The 14,654-nt window shown below is 41.1% G+C and overlaps 1 protein-coding gene across 1 annotated transcript in view; it reads left to right on the top strand.

Moving 5' to 3' along the window:
- phf14 (PHD finger protein 14) overlaps positions 1-4,394 on the top strand; it is a 61,139-nt gene extending 56,745 nt beyond the window's left edge. The window contains exon 18 of the mRNA XM_078080686.1: positions 3,556-4,394. Coding sequence (XP_077936812.1) covers positions 3,556-3,636 — 81 coding nt within the window. The 3' untranslated portion in view covers positions 3,637-4,394. The remainder of the gene's footprint in view (positions 1-3,555) is intronic.
- The last annotated feature ends 10,260 nt before the right edge of the window (positions 4,395-14,654 follow it).

Consider the following 14,654-nt stretch of genomic DNA (forward strand, 5'->3'; position numbering starts at 1 on the left):
GATATATTACTGCTGACCAGTGGTGTCAAAAGTAAATTAACTCAGACAGAAGGAAATTTAAAGCCCATCAGACTGGGCCTATATATTCTTCTGTGGTTCTCCGGCTTTTGGATCGGTTGCTAGAATTTTTCTAAGGAACCTTCATGGTGGCCAGGCGAATAAACCCACTGACTGTGGTGATCTCCTCTAGCGCCACCATGTTATGTCTTCAGCGAAATGTCGGGAGAAATAGGGGATGGAAATAGTTTGACCTGGAGATGTATCTTCCCCTCAGGATGCATGGTGGATGGCTAATTAATTGTCCTCCAGTGACATAAGGTTTTCATTTTTTCCAATACTTTTTTGGTATGTGGCACAGTATAGTCTCACATGAAGCTTTTGTTATACATTTGCAAAGATAATTTTCTAGATTTAATTAAAATCCAAAGTATCCAAAGTATTTGCCCAAGAGTCTAATGGTATTACGTCTTAAACATTATCACAATGTTTAAGACGTATGTGTGTGGATCCATAGCAGAGAGAAACCTGTCATGATTGACAGAGAATTAGCTAGCAGGGGGAACGGGAATTCATGAGGTGCCGTGGGCTGCAGGTCCTAACCTGGTGATCACACATTCTGGAGTGTAGATGTGTTTATTAACCTCTGGGGGGGGGATAATTGTATCTGTCAGAGTCGTTTAATCACCGCTGCAGCTCTCACCACTGTCACTTTCACTTTGTCTGTTTTACTAAATCAGCTGGCTCCCCCGTTGGCCCAAAACGACTCCTGCTCCCCTTGTGTCACTTTCTTTTTTGTTGGCTTTAAAACACGTGTACATTTGGGAACTGTTTCTTCTTAGTTTTTTCTAGTACAACTGTGTGCAGGAAATGATATAGAGGAAGTATGGCAAAGCATTGTTTTCAACTTCAGAAACACACAGTTGAGGGTGGGAGAGGTTTTTAAAATATTTTATTTTTCTCTGTGTGGATCTCCAGATGATGTGGTTGTTCATTTTCTCTGTAGTTTATGTCCTCCCTGACAATGGTATGCATCCTCGGTTGCTCTCCATATGGTTTATTTCTTTATTCTACCATTTAAAGAATTTTTGGTTAGTTTATCCTGTTAATGTTAGAATCCTGGGGCTGATGCCAAATTTGAGGGAAATATGTGATTTTAGACTTTGAATTGAATTTCAATTCAATTTAATTCATTTTATTTTGTATAGCCGATAATCGCAAATTACAAATTTGCCTCAGAGGGCTTTACAGTCTGTACACATACGACATCCTCTGTCCTGAAACCCACCATCGGCACAGGAAAAACTCCCCAAAAAATGAAAAAACCCTTCCAAGAGGGAAAAAGGGAAGAAACCTTAGGGAGAACGTCAGAGGAGGGATCCCACTCCCGGGATGGACAGACTACAATGGATGCCACGTGTACAGAATGAACAATGTATAATACATGCAACTCCTATGACAGAAATGATTCAAGTAATTGTGAGTAGTAAGCCAGGCGCACAGCAGGACCACTGCAGGGGCAACCACCATCAGATAGAACCACCATCACATAGAACCACCATCACATAGAACCACCATCAGATAGAACCACCATCCACAGAATCCTGTGGGGAGGGAGAGCACAGAGACTTTAGGAGAGAGTAATGTTGGTTTACGAGTACAGTAATATGATTAATATCTAAAATAATAATGATGATGATGATGATGGCAGCAGCAGGCGTCAGCATGGCCACGGTAGGTGTCAGGACCAGGGTCCCGAAGGAACCCCGATCTACGGAGACCTGATAGGGGAGAAAGCACAAAAAAAAACCTCCCGGAAAGAAGCTGAATTAGTCATGTGCATTAATAAAACGTGAATTATTGTAGAACGAGAGCGTGAGAGAGGAGCTCGGTGTGTCCTAAGAAGTCCCCCGGCATTCTAAGCCTATAGCAGCTTAACTAAGGGCTGGTCCAGGCTAACCTGAGCCAGCCCTAACTATAGGCACAATCAAAGAGGAAAGTTTTAAGTTTTACTTTAAAAGAGCTGACCGAATCTGCCCCCCGGACTGAAAGTGGAACCTGGTTCCACAAAAGAGGAGCTTGATAACTGAAGGCTCAGTTTTGAATTGAATTGAATTGAAATTAATTGACGGCTTGACGGAGTAGCAGAGGGGCGCAGGGTTTAGCAAAGGGTCCATAGGTCTTTTACAGATGTCCCTACGCATTGGCGTGCTTTCCCCGTGTTAAGATCTGATACAATAATGCCTTAGGTCTGAGCTGTTTACAGCAGTGGTGTTTGTGTGAGTTTAACACAGTTTAAGCCAGTTGGCTAGAACTGCAAAACACTAGTTGCAAAAAACATCACCAGCATAGTCTGTGTTTTTGTCATTGGAGAAAGGACAAAGGAGAAAGCTAGCTAGCTAACCACCAGGAGATGCGTTCTTAGTATTGCCAGCTACCTAAGGAAAAGAAAAATGACTGTCAGTCATACTGTGCTTGTTTGGTTCAGAGGTCCAATCGCTCACAAAATACTTGTATACATTCTGGCAGGTCATGTAGTTGGAAGTGTGGAGAACAGGTTGAACGTCAATCGCCTCCACACCAAAGCGGTGAAATTGTGGAAAAAAATCACTGTTCTCTTTAATTCTAAGTGTATGTTATGACAGGCGTAAGTGTATTCACTTCCTACCCTGCATGTTAATGTTGCATATCATAATATTAACATGATTTTAAACGAGCTACTGGAGGGAGAGCTAATGACGTACTTTTGAAGGCTGACCTAGGAGTTAGTGTTGCGCTGGTTCCTTTGACAAAAGGTTTTTAAATTATTGCAGAAAACCGACCCTGTGGCAAACAACAGCTTTTTCGACTAAATATTCTTTACAAAGAAACTGTCTTGTGTCGGGTTACTTCCTGTTTTATTTTGTATTTTCCTGCTTCTTATGTCCCTGTGTTAGCTTCACTTCCGTCCCTGGTGTGTTTCTCCCTCCCTCGTGATTGTAAGCTTTGTCCCTTATTGTTCCTTCCTGTGTCCAATTACCTTTAACCCCAGTGTATTTCATGTCTTGTGTCTTTTTTTATCACTGTCTTATTTTGCGTGTTTCCTGTCGGCCGGTGTAACAATTAACAACCTTCCCTGGGTTCTCCCTGGGACCCTTTCTAGAGTGCATAGACATTTTTCCTGGCTTAAGGTCTACTTGCTTCCGAGCAACTTGTTTTCTTTCTATTAAAGATCATTTTTGTTTCTGAATGTGAGTCTTACTCACATTACTCAGTTTTGCCCCCAAAACCTGACAGAAATCACTTTCATACTTTTTTAAGCTTTGAAGCAACCAGTGGAAACGTTGGTTTTAAACCAACTACATCACATAATTGTACTTGACCTGACACTACATACCCAGTAAGCTAAAGACCGACTACTTTTAGTATTATCATTAAGCTTGTTTTCACCTACTTTTTTAAGACCCCATAGTCAGTTTTCGCGTTTTCGGTCAGTAATTCATTCTTTCTGTTCATTGCTAACACTGCCGTGTTCAAAGGTGCCTTGTCACGTGACGGTTTGTTGTCCTGTGCTTGTAGGAGGAAGAGGAGGAGGAGGAGCAGCTGGAGGAAGATGGCGCTGTTAAAGAGGAAACAGCGGAGCAGGAGATTCCAAACTGAACCTGAGCAAGTGGACACGAACACACCATCCGAGGCTTCCCCTCCAGTCTTAGCATTACCGTAACTATAGCACACGTAACTTTCGACTAGCCTCCCAAAGTTCTCCAGAGCCAGCAGTTAGCTTCGACCACACATAGTTTAGAAAGCAGAGGTGGACTTAAGAGAGCACCATTTAACATTTTGAAATCTTTCGTTTCAAGGGAAGAGTTTGTACTTTTTATGAGCGAGGAAGCACAGATAGACACATTTCAGACATCTTCCCAAAGCAGCACACGAAAGCATCCATCCACAAGGGCACACACACTATGCTTCTTCTACCGGCTGTCAACCCCGAGCCCCCTGAGGTGTCTATGACACTTTCCATGCAATCTAATTTCATACATTAATGTTGATCAGACGGTGTGTCCAAAAAGAGTATCCTCAGTGTCCTGTTTACAAGATGAGGCGAGCACAGTGGGGTCCAAAGAAACGTCTCTGTCCCTGCTGACCACGCTGGCGTCCGCAGGGAAGCGTCCGTTCATCTTCTTTACACGCATTTTACTGGAGGATTTTATTTTTATATTTCATGGATATCTTCTTTCTTCCCCCATCTAAAATATGAAACTTATTATTTGCTCAGTCATTTACGGTTAAGTGAAGTATTGAGTCAGTTTTCTGTGTTAAAAAGAAACAACGTTTAATCTTTCATTTACAGTATCTTTAAGCACTATATACTAATCTATTTTGTCATTGGATTTCTAATAAAATCTTAAATGTTTGATTGTTGATTGCATTTACATTTAAATCCATCCGTTTTAGCTATAATATCCACATTAATCCTGTAATAGGGTTAATCTAACATTGTGTGCATTATCTGTGCAGCAGTAGCATGCTGCAGACCTCCATTTTCTTAGGAGTAGGGGTGCAAGCGTGCGTCCCAAAAAATGTAAATTTATTTATATTTATGTCTGGCAGCAGGCATGCTGCGTCCCAAGAGCTGTCAGGCAGTGAAAGCCAGAAAACTGCTTGCAAATGCAGCGTTTCTCATTTAGTCATTTATTTGATGTATGAGTATTTATTTATTATTTATTTCAATGATCATACATAGAGGTACTTTGTAGTCGCGCTCACAGCCTTTTGCGCTGTGATCATCCACATCTCTTAGGTAAATGTAACGTTCATTAGCTGCTGAGGACCAGCTGTCAAACAGTTATCAGATGCTGCGACTGAAGCAGCTGCAGCGGTAGCTGCACGGATGCAGAAGGAGCGAGAAGTGTGTTGCTGAGGAGGAAGTCTCATCGTGTGCAGAGGAGAAGGAGTCGGCTTGTGAACTGAGTCCTTGCTGTGGCTTTCTCCCACCAGGACCCCCAGCAGGACCCGGCTGACAGAAGATGGACATAGCGTGAGATAAGAATGCACAGACTAGACATTGTTGTGGCTTCTGTAAAGCCAAAATGCCAAAGCCAAAAATCTATAATCACACAACGAGGATGCATTACTCTCTTTGATTCGGTGTCAAAAAGCAATGGCGGAATAATGGCATATTTTATTTTTCACATTATCATCTGTGGGGAAAAAGGGTCATTAGAGTTTTCAGTAGTTGCGCCCACAGTGTGACACCTGAAGCAGGAAGATGTTCTAAAAAGATTTCCTGTCAGTGTCAATCACGCTGATATTATCTCCCAATGGGTCGTGCCTCTGCTCTACCATTGTGGAGCGAGATCAGTCTCATAGAGTGGAGCTAACTTACTTTGTTTCATTATCTTCTTTGTTAGACGAGCATTGCAGAGAGCCTGTAGCACTATCGACAAAAGGATCCGAATAAAGTTAGCTCAGGAGTCCTCTGTTACATTAAGACACTATATTGAATTAAATCCAAATGGAATCACTTCTTTAAATTTTGCTAGAGCGCCATCTGATTTACATTTACTGTAGAGCCTTTTGCCTAATGGAATACATTCCGGTAGTAAGAATTGAAAAGTTGTTAGATAATGGCTCACTATAAGAGAGTTGTGTGGAAAGTCTGTTAAATGTCCTTAATGACATACACCAAAACAAGACAAGGTTGAGGGTGCGATGAAATCAATGAGTAGGTTTCTGCACTCTAACAGAAGCCAGTTTTGTCTAATAGTGAGATAAATGCAGTACAAAGGATATTGTTATATCAACATCCAATATCAAAGTCAATTACAATAATCTCTGGTTCTGGACAGAATGCAAAGAAAGAGAAAACTCATAGATTGAGAGACTATGCGTTGTTTCACTGTGTTGCTATGGGAACAGCCCTCTAATCAATGGCATTAAGTCTGTAGTGCATAATGTCTCATGACATTATTCAGTCTCAGTGTTTTCACGGGGCAGGAGGGTTTCCCCTCTTGATGCTGAGCTTCACGTTTCCAAGCTTCCATTCCCACGGATCACACAGTGGGGCTGTGAAGGGCCCCACTGAGCTGTGGGGGAGGAATCTGTGTGAGTGAGGGGGAGCCCTGCATATCTCTGCACCCCCACAATGTCTTCCCCTCCAGTATGTTTCTCAGATCTTCATATTCCATCAGCAGTCAGACGCGGGACGTCAACGCTCTCGCATTCTGACATTAAGGCATCGAGGGGTGTAATTCCAATTTGTTTCAAAGGAACTATTAATTTGCCCATTTCAAGGCCAGGCAGGAGGGAAGCCCTGGAAGTCTGCCCAACCGTGAAAGACATTATCGGGAGGTCTCCGATTTTTGGAGACATGTAGAATTGATGACGGGAGGCGTCGGTGCCTGCAGACGTTTGAGCCGGGCTCCCCGCGGTCGGGCTCCCAGCATGCTCTCTGAAAGCGATGTCATTAGGCGTATGATAACAGCGATGGGCACATTAATGACAGAGTGGCCCGCTCTGCCACCCGGTGCCCCGCCAATCTCCCATTTACACCCACAGCATACTAAACAGATCCTGACGATGAGAATGGTACGCAGAGGCGGGAGCAGTGCTTAGAAGCTTGCTCGCTTTGTTATGACCTCGCATCCATGACACGTCCTCTCCCATCCCATAACTCACGTGTCATGATGCTGATGGTGCCAGTGGACCGCAACACACTTACAGATTCTGTTTTCTTTATCTCATAGGAATTGTCACTTGGGTGGTGTATAATATAATCCTCCTCATGTTTCCACTATAGTTTACATTGTACACCATCACAATCTCGATACTCGGAGGGTCGAGGAGGATTTGTGATATTCCCCTTTTGAAGAGACATTTCTTCCTTCAAACAGGGTTGTCAACTAAAATAAGGTTTTGGTCATATTTCTATTAACTATACAGCACTGATCAAATAGTATGCACCGAGCAAGGAAGACTAGAGCAAACCTTTGGAGCCATTTACTGGTCATTCCTACAGGAAGCCACCTCTAGGTCAGAAAATGTCAGCAAGGTTCTCAGATACTCGGCTCCGATTGGTTGCTCGGACTGTGGAATCTTGCAAACGTCCCTAGGAAAACTGAATGTTGGCAGAGTAACCTTCTCATCTGCATTATCATTAGTTAGTGATAGTATCACAAGGTATGATTAAAAAGGTTATTTTTTAAATTAAAATATTAATTTACGAACCTCAAAAACAAATGTGTGTAATGTAATTTGAATTTTAAAGATGTCCACATGAACAGAACAAATATACATATATACACACTGAGCACATTCATGCTCCTCAAAGGATCATCCCTTTCTCTTTAACACTTCATGTCCTTTCTTCTAGCGCCACCCTCTGGCCAAATGTGACACAAGGGATGTCTTATAAACTGAGGGGCATATAGTCATGAACCTTTCGAGCACAGTCAGAAAGAGAACATGGGCTACTTTGGACACTTCCTAACCTTAGTACCATCCTTAGGACAGCAGCCCACAGCCCATCTACCTTTTCACACCCAACGAGATTGATTTTTAATCTGCTGAGCACAATGATGTTCCCAAATGTATTTTATGCACAACATATAATCCTTTAATAAATCAATACCCTTGTGGTGTAAGGAAAGCCTTTTATGAAAATTGATAGATACCAAATATTTTTACTTGACTTTTACCTTTAATTATGTCAAAAATAAATCTATACAGCCGTAAAAGTGTGTGTCCAGTTTTTGGCTTAAAATGAGACATGAGTTAGGCAGATTGGGAAAATCAACATCGGACTAGAGGAGATTAAAGCAGCATCCAGCGGTGAGGGTTTGAGGCTGATGTGGACCCCCGTCTGCTCAGGAGCCAATCAGCCGGCCTATTTTTAGACGATGTGAGCGAAGCACAGTTCGGGCAGCAGATGGTATTTGAGAGAGAGTGGGGTGCAATTTACAGTAAACAGATTTTTTATCCTTGGCAGGTCATGGAGTGAGCTACAACGGCATGGCGATTTAATAAGGGTACTCAAACAAACGGAAGTAGAACCAGACCTAAGTGAGACAGAGTAACCTCAACATGGCTCCGACATCCGCTGAAGCCCCCACTCTTAAAAATCGTGTTTTTTCTATAGCTGCATGGATGAATTGAAAAACTTTGGTTTCAAAGAGCAGATACAATTATTGTTCAGAATGAAAAATAATCCATTTATTTATCAGTTTCCGAAAGCCTTTACCTGGAGATATGTGAGGAATTAAATGTACCCTTGTACAAAAGGGCCTTATGAGGAAATCAAAATGTTCCATCTAAAGGCTACAACACAGTACCATGATGGTGTTCTGCAATGTGTCAATGCCCTGTAGTTAATGACCAAGGTATAAACAGTCATTTTTATATGGTGTTCTTCAATGTTATGAGTCATTGTACTTCAATAAGAACAATGAAAAGACGCTTTTTAAACCCTGTGTTCATACAGTTGTATCAGTATAACATCAGATGGGTTTGCAGCAAGACCAAATCAAGCCTCAATCGAGTCTAAAGGAGTTCAAGACAAACCTCAAGAGAGATCCTTTAAATGTTCTGGAAGGTTCCTTCTAGAGCTCTCTTCTTGATTTGAACTCATTAAGTCCCTAAGTGACACCTACTAAACAATATCATAGAAATCAGGGGTATCATTGATATCAATATCTGGGAACACAAGATCATGTGAGCTTGTGTTCCAAGACCTCCAAGATGACCGTGCTAGCTGGTCACAGATCTTACCAACTAGTTACATTTAAAAAGCAGTTTTTATTGCTCAAGGTAAGTTTGAGGGATGTAAAAATAGCTCAGAAGCCTCTGAAGACCCGGATTACATTCCTGGCAGCAAAAACATGGAGAATGAGGAGCCAAGTGAGTCTGATTCAGACTCCATTGAATAAAATTATCCAAATAAACTACCTCAACCAAAGATGAACCCTGGGCAGCAAAATACAACTGGCCAAGGAAAAAAAGAGCTGGATCCGCTTCGCCACCTCCATCACTGCAGGAGACTGGTGGGTTGATATAGAACCTCACGGCCGGCCCCTCCAACAAATATAGCAGCTTGGTTAACAAACTGCAGTGACGGGTTGGGGTGACACGTTGGACCAAAAGGCGACAGAAGTGATGTGTATGTCCTTGGGGGGGGGGCTGAGAAGAATGGCAGTAGCCGGTCTGCAGTGTCCTCTGGGGGGGATGTTTTATGAGACAGAGCTGACCCCCCCTCGCAAGCCTCTTCTCTACCGCACAGACGCAGCAACACATTCAGGTGTCAGATACACTGAGGGTATGTACATGTAAGTTGTATATGTGTGTACGTACACAGAACTGCTGTGACATTTTCAGCCACGATTAAACATGTTTAATTTAAAATAGGAATGGGAGCCTACACATGAGAATAAACACGTTTTCTTTCTCATAAAATACAACAAGAAAAAGGAAAAGACATGCACTCACAGCAACAGATAACGTCATTTCCATCATCTAAGCCACTCCTCTTCTTTTACTGGTTGAGGTATTTTGCAGCTCTGTATATGAGCTGATAATTTTGCAAAGGGAGACAATTCTCGGTTCAGGCTCACTGGTGGGTGATGTCTGTATGAATTACATCTTCCATAAAGCTGTAATAGGAAGGACAATCAGCAGCTTGTATCTGTGCAGCCTTCCAGGCTATTTACCCTTTTATGTGGGTGTAAATTTGACATGTGCCAAGGACAAGCCTCTTCCAGCATATCTTTCCTTTTTGTATTAACTCATATGGCCACATATCGAGGAAACTCAAAACACAAATATCATGTTGTGTCAGGGTTTGTATATGATGGTTCAGAGGCACAATCAAAATAAAATGATCATTTTAGATTACATATGAAGCAGAATAAGCTATTATAACTTTAATAGTCAACCCTAAACATGCCCATAGAAATATATTTTTCATTCCACCACCGAATCCGAGTGAAAGTAAAACCAGTTATTATACACACAAATAAAGCAGAGTTTTTACCAATGTAATGGTTACATACTGAAATAAAACGGATGGTGTTCTCTTTAGACCATTAAATCCAACTAGCAACTGCTAAGTATGTACAAGTATGAAGCTGTATGCTCTGATTGCTGCTTGTTGGATCGTTGGATCCGTCATAAAAGCTGCGGATACATGAACAGACTAAATTATGGGTTGTTGTTATGATGAAAGAAAGGCAGAGACCCGGGGGGGGGGGGGTTCTGTGTCGTATCAAACACGTGCTGGACACACACGTGCAGAGGGAGATTCATTGAACTTCGATTCAATTTGAGAAAACTCTCCTTCCAGTTTAAGATTCTATGAGCTCATTTCCATGCTTTTGGATCTGCCAATGCATCCCAGATTGAAGCAGAGAGCAGGCACATCTTTAATGTACATAATTCCAACAACACCAATTTCTATAAGTAGTAGTTTGCCAGTAACAGCATGTCAAACCTTTGTTTAAAACAGGCATTCAATTGTACAACTTGTTATCCATTATACAACAAAAACTAAAAGAATCCGAGTTTCGAACTGTCTGTCAATCCTGTCATATAAAAATACCGTTGAAATCAAATTGTTCTTTCAAATCAAATGTCATATAAAAATGTCACATATACACTTTAGCATTAAATCTGACTCATAAGAGCGAGCCCTGGATTTCTTTCATTGAAAATCCCTGGTGGAACATCAGCTGTATTAATGTTTCTTGAGAAAAAGAGACAATGGTGTCGAGGCAAAATACTGGTGCAGGAAACAGTGCTTCAACTTTAAGCAGTGGTGGTACCCCTGAATTAGAGTCAATATTGCTAATAATGCTCACCGCTGGTAACTGATGAGGGATCATGGCCGGCCTCGTGCACTACTGCTGCTCAGAGGGGGGCCAGAGGCTATGCAAAGTGTTTTAAATTAAATTACGACAGCCCGTAAAGTTTTTTGTAGAGCCCAAACAAATATTTGTGCATCTCCCAAGAGACATAGAAAAGATAAAGTGAAGCTAATGTGGAAGTGCCGCTGACTCTACTTCTCTATTTATTTATTCCCTCAGTAAACATGAGTTTATGGTCTCATTATCTAGTTTCGAGTCTTTTCAATTTAGAATGATGTTCATTGTGTAAATTATGGTCCATTTAGAGTAAAATAGAGCATAAATAGATGGAAAGGCTACCACAGGGCTTGAAATGGATTAACTATGAAGGAGACCCTTCATGCAACACTTTGCTACGACATATCACATTACCATGACAATGTCATATTATATTATGTTGTTGAGCATATGATGTGTAATTGTGGGTATTTATTTTATGATTTAATGATTGATGAATAATTTGGTTTGGATGTAATGTAAACACGTTTCTTTGTTTAATAAATCCTTTAAACACATATAAAGGGCCCTGAATCTGTTTCTCACTGAATTTAATTATTTTATGGAGTGCAGTTTGTGAGTGTGGTTTCCACAATTAGATATACTTTTCTATTCTAATTATATGATTCACTTGTGGTTCATTCTGTGCAAATGTACACATTTATTGCATGTATGTGTTTGATAGAGAGATCCTTCCTCTGTTCTCGCCAGGGTTTCTTGCTGGGGTGGAGGGGGTGGAGGGGGTGGAATTATTCTTGTGCCATTTGTGCTTTCGTGCTGTACAAAATAAATTAAATTGAATTGTTTGCTGCTGTTTTATTGGTTCATTTTCTCATCCATTTATAACTACTCTAATGGGTTTTTCAGTGTTTTTCAAATAATGACTGTTGTGTTACATATTATCCGATCATCAGTGTGTGTATGTGTGTATATAAGTGAAGGCAGAGAGCATACTATCCAGTAATATAACGCACAAACGCAACTGTGTTTCGTGTGCTGTTGCTCTACAGAACCCACTGTAGAACATGCACACTAGCACACACACAAACAGCAGCCGGAACAATTGAGATGCGGAATTTGGCATTAAAGTAGAGCAGAAAAAGGTCATCCAAGCATCTTTCCCACATGGAGGAGATGTCATCTCTGGAATTATCCCCAGCAATTAAAAACACAGAACAGAATAAGAAAGCACTCAAATCTCCTGGTAAATGTCACAGTGAAAGCAAATCTTACTTTGCTGCTGATGCGTCCCCTGCTGTACTCCCTCGTCACAGCGTAGGCTGGAAAAATCTTTCATAGGTTAAAACATGCAACACAAAGTGCTGGCTGCGTACATACATAGTATGTAGTGTAAATTATTATTAATCTAGGGGACTCAAAGAGGACAAATTCATTTCTTTTCATAAAAACTATAATATTAAATGATACAAACCTCCATGTTTAATTTGTACTTTAATTTGGAAAAATAATCTCATTGCCCCCACATTGACATTGTGCAAAATGTAGATTCACTGAGCATTTCAAGAGGCAACTCAACAATAAACTGTCATTATCACAGTTATTATGAACGGTCCACTGCTCAACATCGGGAAAGAAAAGAAGGATGCTTTTCTTTTTTTTGCCAATGAGCTTACTACATAGTTTTTTCCATAGAACATCCTCGCTGGTGTGAAGGGATACAAGAGTAAATGTGAAGATCATGGGTCAGGTGGTTGTAGGTCTGATTTAAAGCTGAATGTCTCATGAGCTAAATGTCCCCTGTAAACTGAAGCAGTGTCTCCCAGTAGAGTTGGGCGGTTCTTTCAGTAAACCATGGTGTTCATGAAGACGGAGATGTTAGCAATACAGCTAATACAGGTTGGTTCAAAGTCTGAGTTCATACAAACCGGGTTTAATTCTGTCCCACGGTCAAATCATGCACACTTTGTTTTAGTTGATATTTCTGCAGAATTTGCAAAGGAAACTGCACATAATTCAAGACAATGGGATTTTAAACCAGTGGTTATGTTGTATTTTAGACTTCCTGGTGAAGCAGGTCCCTCTAGCCCGGGGTCCATCATCAAAATAAAGCTGAATAAATGGTTCAATTAAAATCAAAGGATGTTTATTCCTACATAAACAAATAAAGTCACAAATTGAATCACATAAAATAATATTCAATTGAATAGAGGCCTAATGTGTTACAGATTGATACCAGTTAGCTATAAAGTACATATTGTTCTAAATTCCTCTTTCTCTTCATACGTCGTTAAATCCGCTCAGCTGGGTACCAGATTTCCTATCGCCTTCCCGTCATCTCCCTCTCCACAAGGCACATGCTCAATCAACTTAATACATGTTGAACTGGTGAGTACTGCATGTAAAGTTTCATTGTATTAGTTGGACTTTAAGTGAAGGTGAGACTAAATGGAAGGACAGCAGTCACTAAAATCATTTGGATTCATCCTCTAGGCACAATAAATGAAACATACTTGTTGCTAAGTACCCAACAGACTTAAATATCTTGTGCTAAAACTCAAAACAGGAATCTATCTCATCACACCTTCTTTTGTCTAGTAGTAAATACAACACACCGTGCCACATGATGAAGAGCATCTTTTGAATAGGTAAAAAGGAATGTGTTGTCTTTATGTAACCCTTGAAGTCAAACACCGATCGCTCTGTTCAGAGGTTGGGCTGCAGTGTTAAAAAATGACAGATACTAAAAAATACCCTTTGAAATGCAGCACTTTTCCACTGCTGCAGATAAAGCACCTTGTAGAGCAGAAGGAAGCTGAGGAGTTCATAATATTCCTCCAGAGGCAGAGTCCCAATGACCAGCTTGGCGCATATTTAAAGGTCACTGGTGGGTTTTACAAGTGGAGGTGAGGCATTTTCACATTTCCATCGGCTGATCCTCCACTGAAGGCTGCTTTATGAGCAAATTGCTCCTCTCTGAACCACTCTGCTCATTTCAGACGCCATAAAGTACGGCAATTCCTCCAGTTCGTTGCTGAATTAGTAGAATGCTGACGGTTCTAACCATGCAGCCGCCCAGACATTATTGTATTAACCAATCGGCAGAGACTGTCCTGATTAAGGTCTGACTGTAGGCTGCATTCACTTTAAAACAGACATTGCAGTGAAAATGCCAGTTTCACTGGGGCCTTTGGTGGAAACATTTAAAAAATAATCAACTTTTGGCGAAAGGCAAACCGACGCCACGCTTCGGTGGCCATGGCGATGAGCTCAGGGCTAATGGTCCATTCAATGATGCTCCAACGCCTCCGCACAACCCTGTGCTATATCTGCAACGTTTAATTTGTCCTGTTGGTGTAGCCCACACACAGTCTTACTGCCTCTACACATATGTATTACTCAGAATACTTTCGTGATTCAGTACCAGTGAAAGGTTTGGACACATTTTTTCAATTGAAAAAGAAAATATGTCCAAGCCATTGACTGGTACAATATAAGAAAACATTTTGAGTAGCCTAAAGGTGTAGTAGAATTAATGAGATTAATGAATTATTATTGTTTTCAGCCCCAGAAGCAGCAGACAGACACTGATAGAGACCACAGACTAAATATGAGAAGTGGATGAAGTTGTCAAGGCCTTACCCGTTTGTGTACTGCACTTTGGACAGAAGGAATCCCAGTTGGACTACTAAGGAGTAGAGTTGCTGTCTCTGGTAGAGACCTCAAATCACAGCAAGCGTGCCCCATACCCATAAGCTTTATGGCGTATTTGACTCTAAACGGATAAGAATTTAGTAGATCAACATCATGCTGTATTGAAGAACACTT

The sequence above is a fragment of the Gasterosteus aculeatus genome, chromosome 10 (genome assembly GCF_964276395.1).
Source record: "Gasterosteus aculeatus chromosome 10, fGasAcu3.hap1.1, whole genome shotgun sequence".
NCBI lineage: Eukaryota > Metazoa > Chordata > Actinopteri > Perciformes > Gasterosteidae > Gasterosteus > Gasterosteus aculeatus.